The sequence below is a fragment of the Sorex araneus genome, chromosome X (assembly GCF_027595985.1).
Source record: "Sorex araneus isolate mSorAra2 chromosome X, mSorAra2.pri, whole genome shotgun sequence".
Classification (NCBI taxonomy): domain Eukaryota; kingdom Metazoa; phylum Chordata; class Mammalia; order Eulipotyphla; family Soricidae; genus Sorex; species Sorex araneus.
Window position 1 is genome coordinate 10,807,978 of NC_073313.1, and position 10,254 is coordinate 10,818,231.

The window sequence follows — 10,254 nt, forward strand, 5'->3', positions numbered from 1 at the left end:
AGGTAGGGGAACCTAAAGGAGCTGAGATCATTTGGGAGCCTGAGTAGAATTGCTTGGGATTCTCCAAATTGTGTGACTCTGGAGTGAGGGAGAGTGGCAGGATGAGGAAACAAAAACGCCATGTAGGAGAGATGAGAAATACTGGGAGGTGCAGCTCAGCAGACTCTCTGGTGAGGTCTGGGAGACTTTCCTTTCTCCATGCCTCCTAGAGAATGGGACCGGAAGTGGCTCGGGGTAGGCGGCATCCCAACTGTATAATCAGCATCCTGTGCCAAACTCTGTAATTGGCTTCCAGTTCTTTTACCTCAAGAGGGGGAAAAAACCGACAGAGGCATTGAGCTGGGGAAATCAAAAATTCAATTTTTCCTTGAACCATTTTTAACGTACAATTTTCTGCCTCTAAAATAACAAAAAAACAGTTTTCACCTGAAATGTGTAATACTTTTGCATTTACAGACTACCGACTCATCACTGTTATCAGGAGTTGAATTAGAATGGTATACACCGGAAACCCATTTCAAACCATAAACCAATGTTACTTTCCATACCATTTATTTCTTAAAAAGTGACGGAGATGCATACAAAGACATACACATTTCAGCCTCCTTCAAGAGGCTATTTAGAAGAGAAAGGCATGGTCATTAACTTCCTTTTTAATAGGTGTCTACCATAATCTGGTGGCTGCTTTCACAAAGCATCCGTGACACTGTTGGGGCTTGTCACTAGGCAACTTTTGGCAGCAGGTTCTGCCATTATCTCTACCTGGAACTGGCTGCTTACTGCCCAGTTTTCTCACCAACTTCACATGCTTCACCTGAGTGTTGTGACTGGCCTGGATGTGTAATTAGAACTGGGCCACTCTGCCAGGGAGCTGCTAACTCCAATACTAATTAATGCAGTATTCCCTGTAAGGCATAGAGGCGCTATCAGTGAAGTCGAATGAAAACAATAGGGCTGGGTGATGTCAGTTTTTGAAACACTTGATTACTTTCCACATTATATCATATGGTCCTGAGGATTACTCTGCACTTATGGGTAAACTATTTAGCTACTCATTAGCTCAGTTCAAACACATCGAGGCTTGTTCTAGTCAACTAACCTTTTAAGCCATATGATTGGGAAAAACAAATCCTTCTCCAAGAGGTGATAAACTGGGTATCATACCAAAACTTTCCTTTCCTAGTGACTTTGGTAGTCGATTTTTTACAACAATACCAGGAAAAGAATTTGGAACAGGATGGGGCTGGAGAGATAGTACAGCGAGCAAGGCACTTGCCTTACATGTGGCTAACCCAGGTTCCATCCCAGGCATCCCAAGTGGTCCCAGGAGCACTCCCAGGAATAATGCCTGAGTGCAGAGCCAGGAGTATCCCTTGAGGATCGCTGAGTGTGGCCAGAAAGAAAGAATTCGGAACAGGAAACAAAAATAGTATCATCCCAAGTGTCTTTTTAGAAGTTACAGTCATATTTTGCAAATATATTATTGATCCATTGATCTAGCATCCTCATTCTATGATAAGAGAGTTAGAAATTTCCTAGTAAGCCACATGGATTGTCCCCAACATATCAAGAAGTTCACAGGTTCAGCAAGCACAAGTAATAGTAGCTCAAAGAATGGTTATGAGGCACTTGTTACATATGCTTACTTTCTATGCCAAAGGTTCTCAAATAGTCCTATTCTCTATAGTCCAAAGACCAGAAACATTAGCATAGCCTGGGAACTTGCTAGACAGGCAAACTCCTGGGATTTATTCCAGATACACTGATTCAGAAACTTGTGTTAGGAGCCAGCAACCCTTAAGAACTATCTGGATGGTTCTGGTACAGTTTCCTCAGATGGAGTTCCAGTACCAATCTTAGCCAAGCAGATGCAGCAAAGCTAGTCTGCATGGATTTTGGTGGAATTCTTAATCTTGTTACCATAGTAGAAGATCACAGAAAACAGTATGTCAGGATCACTGTTAGTTCTATAAAGAAAAGGAAGAAGGGGAAAAAAAATGGACCAATTTCCTGATAAATTTCCCCAATGATTTTAACAATCTTTACCATATGCAAAGCATAATGTTCTCAAAGATTAAATACCACTCTTGGGACTTAAAGAAAAGAGGAATAGAAGACCATACTTGGGAAAAGAAATTTCTCCCTTTCCTGCTATGGACGAAATATAACACTCATTAGGTCATTCTGAAATGTATTGCATTGGTGTCTAAAACAAAGAAATCTTAAAAAACTCCAGTGGCCAAGATGAATCAGAGTACTTTTCTGTAGTAAATTCTCCAGTGCTGACACACTATGTCTATCAATTTTTTTCCTAAAGAGATTAACCTAATTATTAAGGTTCTCTTTACTCCAGTCACAAAGGAGGTGGGATGGGGAGGGGGGGTGAATTCAGGTGAAATTGCCTTGAAATCAGAGCTCTGGACTTGTGCACATTCCTCACATTTGTGGCATTCTTAAGTCCATCAGACCACCCCTAGTGACAGAGAAAATCAGACTGACTGGAGGGAGCAAAAACAGCAATTATTAAAGTCATTTCCAAGTGGATTGCTCGTGAAAACACATTTCTTTATAGTCATTAAGTGGCAGTAAGGATAAGGAAAGGCATGTCAGATAATGGAAAAGCCCGAACTGAGTGAGATCCTTGTAGAACTTATCAGCAAGAGAAAGCTTGGAGAGGATGGAGATTCTTGGGCACTGAGGTCACTGGGGCTCAAGCCACTCCACCACTTCCCGATCCTGTCTAAAGCCATTGGCTTATTTGGATCAGCTCTGCCAATGTATGGTAGATGCTTTAAGGAAATCCAAAAATTTAAAGTGCTAAGTGAAAGTACATGAGCAGGACTAGCTGGGGGATTGAACATGGAGGCACGGGCGCTTAGTTCTTTAGTACTGGCCTTGGTGCAAGTTTTCACGAGTACAGTGGAAGAGTCATTGCCAGCTGGTTCCCAGGAGACTCCTTGAAAGAACAGGGTGCTTCTGCACTATAGTTTATAATTCTATGATCTTATGCTCTATTTTGAAGAAAGAAATAAAATGAAATCAAATAAGGACATCTCTGAGCCAGTAGACAATCATATCTTGTCTAATACTTGAAGTTAAAAGACCAATCACATGTTTCTACTCGAAGCAGAGCTTTCCTTCTTTCAGTAGTGTGTGTGTGTGTGTGTGTGTGTGTGTGTGTGTGTAGAAAAGTTGGTTAAAATGCTGGCTTGCCAATGATGCCTAGAAGTCTGAAAAGTTTGAGATAAGCGAGGGTGACATAAAGGCCACTCGCACTGATTTCTTTGGGAGCAAATATTCTAAGCTATCTAGAAAGCAATTCTTCAGATGAGGAAGTCACTGAGCCAGTAAGATTTGAGGTGTTTTGGTCATCAAGGTGGCCCCCCTGCACTATCTGCCTACTAATGGCATTTCTTTGAGCTCCCTCTGAGCCACGCCCCAAACGGCAGCAGTCCTTCAGGCTTAGCCAGCTGGGGCTGCCGTGCCACGGCCCGAGGGCAGGCCAATTAAGACTCATTATGTCACATCAAGGGAAGAATTCCAAACACTGGGCCCTCCACCAAGAATGCAGCCTCCTCACCCTCCCACCTCAAGCCCTGAGATGTTTTCAGTAAAAATAACCTTAGCTAATCATTACTGTTGGGGAGGATAGAGATAATCTTAGTGAGGTCACAAGGAGCTAAAAAAAAGCCTTTGGAGATCAAAGAGTTAGACTAAGAAACTGAGGATATGATGACGCCATCTTTCATCTTTTGGAGTCTCCTAAGGGGCAAGGGTGCTGCGATCCTGGAATGTGGGTGCCTGTCCCATAAGTCCTATAAGTCCCGCCTTCTGCTAAATCTATTGCGAGTTACACACTGATTTTGCTGTCTCGAATAAATTAGTAGTCAGGAGCTAAATAATGCTCAAAACAGAGAAACTCATTATAGCAACAGACTTGTAAAAAGCAGTTGCAGGAAATTGCACAAACTAAGAAGAATAAATATTTTTGGCATGAACTGGACACTTTAGGCAACATCACCTGACACTCCACTTTCTTCCAAATTTCACTTTTCCTCTTCCCTCTTCTTTGCCAGATGAATGTACTACTTCCAGCTGGACTTAGGAGAAGCCATGGTGTCAAACAAGGACTTGTTAAGAAATACACACCTGTTATAAATGCAAAACTCTCTCAGGGGACATATTGAATTCCATTCCCTGCTTCCTATAAAAAGGTGCAATGAAAAAATGAATTAACTATCAACTACCAGATGTTTCTAGCATCTCTATTAGTCTGGGAGAGATGAAACAATTGCTGCATTGTACAGATGTGTACTCCACATAAACATAAGAATCTAGGATGTGGGAAGAAGGCTCAGCTAAATGTATCTTGAGAATAATTGATCTTTTCTTTTGGCAATGCTTTATAATAACAGGAAGAAAGCTATTATTGAACTGACACTTTTTTCCACCAACACAAAGAATAAATGGATACATTAAAAGGGCACATCATATGCATTTTCAGTTTTAGTTTGTTTAATTGTACCAATTATAAGTAACTTGAATTTTTTCTGATGATTTTCATACACCCTCATTAAATGATTCAAAACCTAGGTATTATAAATTTCATTCTCCCAGTAATAAGAGAAGTTAGAAAAGACGGTGTGGTAGATGTTGGAGAAAGCACCGAACTTTGAAACTTAAAAACTTTAAAAGTATTAAGGGAAGGAGTCAGAGAGTTAGTACAGAGAATAAGGAGCTTGCATTGCATGGAGCCCATACAGGTTTGATCCCTGGCACCCCATAAAAGCCCCCTAGACACACCAGGAATAATCCCTGAGCACAGAGCCAGGAGCAAACTCTGAGCACTGTGGTTCCCATAAAAAAAATAAGGAGAAAATCTTAATATCCAAAGAAAGTACACAAATGCTCAATAGGCACAGGAAAAAGATGTTTATCATCACACATTATGGAAATGCAAATCAACAGGACTGTGAGAATGGCTAGCATCCAGAAATAAAAATTAAAAGCGGTGGAGAGGATATGCAGAAAAGATAATCCTTGGACACTGCAAATTGGCCACTGAATTGTACGTTACCGTCTATAATGTAAATCGTACATTATGCTGGAAACGTAAATTGGCGGCAGCCATCATGAAAAGCACTATAGAAATTCCTCACAAACATGAAAGTAGAAATTCCATGATATTCTCCTGTGGGCCATAAAGAAACACAGTAAAGGGGCCAGAGCGATAGCAGGTATGGTGGGTAGGGTGCTGGCCTGGCATGCGGTTGACCTGGGTTTGATCCCCAGCAGCCCATGTGGTCCCCAAGCACTGCCAGGAGTAATTCCTGAGTGCAGAGCCAGGAGAAACCCCTGAGCAATGTCGGGTGTGACCTCCAAAAACTCAAGGAAAGAAAGAAACAGTAAAGAAGTAACAAATGCCCAAGGACACTGTGATGGGGGGAGGGAAGTAGTCACTATGCTGGAGACTGTGATGCTGGAAGTCTTCATGCATGAAACCATTAACAGTATTGGAAATCACAAAGCCCCAGGTAAAATTTTCAAAACAAAATTCTGGTGGTCCAGTTATCCCTTTTCTAGGTATTGATGTAAAAAATATTAAAACACTAATTGTAAGAGATAATGAACTCTTGCAATACTTACTGCAACATCATTTGTGATAGTCAAGAGCTAGAAACAACCTCAGTGCCCACTAACAAATGATTGGGTAAAGAAGATCTCTCCATCCATTCTCTCCCTCCCTCCCTCCCTCCCTGCATCCCTCCCTCCCTCTCTCTCTTACACACACACATACTGCTCTGGAATAATACTCAGCTACATAATAAAAAATAAGATCATACTTTTACAATAACGTGGATAGACTTAGAGGGTATAATGCTTAGCTTAAATAAGTCAGAGAAAGACAAACAGTGAAAGACTTCATTGATGGGTATATAGATAAAACAAAAGGATAACAACAGCTTGGAAGCCGATCCCACATGCTGGGGGAGAGGGCAGCTCAGAGAGAGAAGGGACCACCAAGTAAAGGATGCGCAGAGAGCCCACTTGGAATGGGAGATGTGTGCCGAAAGCAGACTATAGACAGAGCATGATGGTCACTTAATACCTGTATTGCAAGCCACAACACCCAAAAGGAGAGAGAGAAAGTAAAAGGGAATACACCTGCCACAGAGGCGGGGGTTGGGGGGAATGGGGTGGTGAGAGGGATACTGGGAAATTGATGGTGGAGAATGCACACTGGGGAGGGATGGGTACTCGATCATTGACTGAAACGTAAGCATGAAAGTTTGTAAGTCTGTAATTGTACCTCACGGTGATTCACTAAATTAAAAAATATATAAAATAAAATGAATGAACCAGTATAACAAATTCACCTTATTTCTATAAATCAAAACAAACAACTTGCTGCCTTGTACGTTTAAGATGGAAAATATGTTAAATAAAGTAAGAAGTGAGCTCACACACACACACACAAAAAGAATACACAAAACAAAAATAAACTTTCAGACTATAAAACTCATAAGAGGTTTTCAGGACAAAAATGGGGAAAGAAGGTGGGTAAATTGGGGAAAAGGGGTCACTTTTAGGGTGAAGGAAAGAACTGAACTTTTGATGATAAATCTCATATAGTGCATACAGATTTTTTTTTACTTATGCATAGCTGAAACCTAACCAGTGCTATAATGTAATGTCACTTCAGTTTTGAAAAAATGCAAAAATTCAAGAGTTTGTGGGTGAATATATATACACACACCCTTGGAGTAAACCAGGATTCTTCTGCCAGTTCCTCCTCTTCTGTATGTTTGATTTTTCATAATATTTTTAAATTAAATAATTGGGGGGTTGGGTCACACCTAACTGTGTTCGGCGATCCAATTAGGGTGGGCCACATGCAAGATAAGCACTTTACCCACTGTACTCTTAGTATCTCTTCAGCCCAAACAAAAATTTTTTTATTCCAGTGGTTTATTTCATTGTTGGTAGAAAAATGAAGGGAAATCAGTTGTAGATCATATTTCTTTTTTGGTTTTGGAGCCACACCCAGTGTTACCCCCAGAGAATCACTCAGAAACTACTCCTAGTGGTGCTCAGGGATCATGGGATGCTGAGGATTGAACCTGGGTCAGCCACATGTAAAGTAAGTGCCTTATCGACTGTACTATCTCTCTAGTCCCTGATCATATATTTTTTATTACTGGATTAAATCCTTCAGATCATTTCATCTAACCCCACTATATGTAGATAAAATGCAAATCTCATGAGAAACAGATTTTTGGTGTAAATGATGTGCTAAAACAGTAGGTACTGTACTAGAAATGGCATTACAGACCTGGAAATCATCTAGGGTCATACGGCAATTGAAATCAGAGATGACAATATATTCACCACATCAGCGGGAAAAAATTCATTTTTGCTGCCAGGCAAAGCATAAAGAGAATGACACACCCAAACATAGAAAACTACATAGTTCAAAACATGTGAATAAATAGAGGGATTCTGGCATTCATATTTCATAATTTTGGTATATCAATTGAAACTTTATTTTCTACCTAGGGATGAATTTTTGGCAAAATATTAGGCTTCAAAAATAAAATTATGACATTAAAAGAATATAAAACAGACACAAACTTGATTTTTAAAGTAATGATAATATAATGATCATATGCTAACATATTTCAAAGTCTTTGGTATAAATCACCAAATTTGTACAAAAGGAAACAGAAAAAAAACCTCTCAAAATCTGTTCTATGGCTATCAAAAACATTTTCCCCCCAATTCAGTGTATCTAAAGAATTCCACAGATAATTAGTATCACATCTTCAAGAGACAGAATATTCTAGAAATACAGAAACATTTCAGATGCTAAGATGTGTATAAATATTAGGGAGATTGTAAAATCCAACAAGGATAGATTACTAAGAAAATGACAGTGCAAATCATTTCTACACCCCCAGAAAAAAATACTAAATTATAAAAGTAAAATTAAAACAGCATATTACAACAACTGCCACATAAAAGGTTAAGAAAATCTGCAAGTTTACTACTGGGGTTCTTGCTCAGTCAGGCCCCAGTATGGTTGTCCCTGGGGCTGAGGGGGTGGGGGGTGTTCAGGAATGTCCCCACTCATGTCTTTCTGACAGTCCCTGACTTCTGTGTTCTGTGCTTCTTCTCCCCAGACAGACATGTTCGCCAAACCCTTTAGGGTCAAGTCGAAGACAGCAATGAAGAGTTCTGAGATGAGAGAGCTCCAGGCTGAGTTGGTAATGACTTTACCCTCTCTAGCCCCTAATGAACTAAATGAACTAATTCCAGGAGACGAGCCCATCATAACTGTGCAGTTGGAGGTCCACAAAAGGAACACAGTGACCGTGTTCATGATCCAAGGTAACCCTATCTTATTTCAAGTAGACAAACATCTGTATCCAACAGTTTACACACTGTGGCGCTACCCACACCTTCTTCCCACCTTCCTAACATGGCCTATTATTCTGGAAAGAATAGTAAAGGGAGCTGATCTAATGTTGCCAGGAGTAGTGATTCCTCCTGACGGTCTGCCTAGTGTGCAGAAAGAAGACACCTGTGCCATTGCGTTGCTGGAGAACAGAGCCCCCGTTGCTGTCGGGATTGCTCTCATGCCCACATCCAGGATGCTTAGTACCCAATTACAAGGAAGGGGAATTTCTGTACTCCATGCCTACCAAGACTTTCTGTGGCAGTATGGACAGAAGACCCCCCCACCCCTTATCCTGGCGCCGACTCTGACTTCCCCCGATCACAGTGAAGATGACTCCATAGATTTCGAACCCGTCCTGGAAGACAATATGAACTACCTGACTCTGGAAGATGATGACGTGGAGGAGCCATACACTTCACAGCCCTCTGAGCTGTCCCTGGCAGGAGCCACAGATCTCAATACACACAAAAACCTTCAACGGCAGATGGACAAACTCTTGACATACTGCTTCTTTCAAGCCCTAAGGTACTCAGTCAAGAAGAAAGACCTGCCGTTGCTTGCCAGCAATCTCCTTGGCAACCATATGCTTTCCTGCTGTCCGGAGGGACAACAGATAGACATAAAGAAAACGAGCTACAAAAAGATGTCTACTTTCCTGCACGAAATGCAGGAAGAAAACATATTAGAGGTGAGAGAGCTAAGCCGAGGAGTTCAAAGCATCGTGGCAATTAATTGGAAACATCCCAAGATCCTACCTTACATCAAAGAGGAGGCCACTTCTAGCTTCCAGCCAATGCACACGGGCAGCAGGGATCACTCATACAAGGCCCCGGACATAAGATATCTCTACTATGCACCAGCCAGCATGAACCTGCTCTTCCAGGAGTGTGGCCACAAGAAAGGAAGCCCTCTGGATGCCAGCGACATCCGGAATGTCATCATCGACCATGCCAAGAGAAATCATCTATTTGATGCAAACGAGAGGAATTCTGTGAATCTGGATGCAGTCCTAAGTGATTGTATTTTAGAGAAAAATGAACAAACCAAGATCAAGAAACTTTCTTTGGATAATCTCCTGAGTCGATGTTTTGAAAAAATGCAGCCCGCTTATCAAATAACATTCCCAGGACAGGAACCGATAGTGAGGAGGGGGGAAATCAGTCCCATAAGCATCACTTTAGCTAAGAAGGCTCTAGATAAGAAGGTAACTGTAGTCCAGAACCTGGAAGCATATGGTCTCAACCCGCGCTCAGTGGCATCAATTCTTCGGCAGCGGTGTCACGCTAGTGCCAGTGTCAGTCGTGTCCCTGGGACCAAAAACAACCTAGAGTTGCAGATTCAAGGTAATCAGATCCAGCAGCTACATCAACTGCTGCTGCAAGAGTATCACCTCCCTCAGAAGAGCGTGGAAAGTGGGCCAAGGTCCTCCAGAATGGGAAGGAAGTGACAGACCCGCCTTCTTGCAGGTCTGTAGAAACGTGCTCTGTGCAGCAATCTATGTGAGCATTTCATTCTAAAAATTGAAAAAAGAACAGATCCTTCCCTCAGATGAGATTTCATTCTCATTTAAACCACAATAAAAATTAATAAAAATTTCTACTAGGAGTTTTATTACTTTGGTTAACTTTGAATATGTTAATGGAGGGATATATTATTATTTCAAAGAAATAAATGTCCAAAAGGATAAAAATACCCTCTAAATTTAATACTTATTCCCAATGAAAATCTTGAACTCAAAAGATACATTTCCATAACATGATAATTAACATCTCTGTTATGAAAACAGTCCAATACTT

At 41.0% G+C, this 10,254-nt stretch overlaps 1 protein-coding gene across 1 annotated transcript; it reads left to right on the plus strand.

Moving 5' to 3' along the window:
- Positions 1–8,186: 8,186 nt before the first annotated feature.
- LOC101548326 (eukaryotic translation initiation factor 2D-like) lies at positions 8,187–9,905 on the plus strand. Its single transcript, XM_004612248.2, has 2 exons — positions 8,187–8,713; positions 9,053–9,905. The coding sequence occupies exons 1-2, from the start codon at positions 8,187–8,189 to the stop codon at positions 9,903–9,905; spliced, it is 1,380 nt and encodes a 459-aa protein (XP_004612305.1).
- The last annotated feature ends 349 nt before the right edge of the window (positions 9,906–10,254 follow it).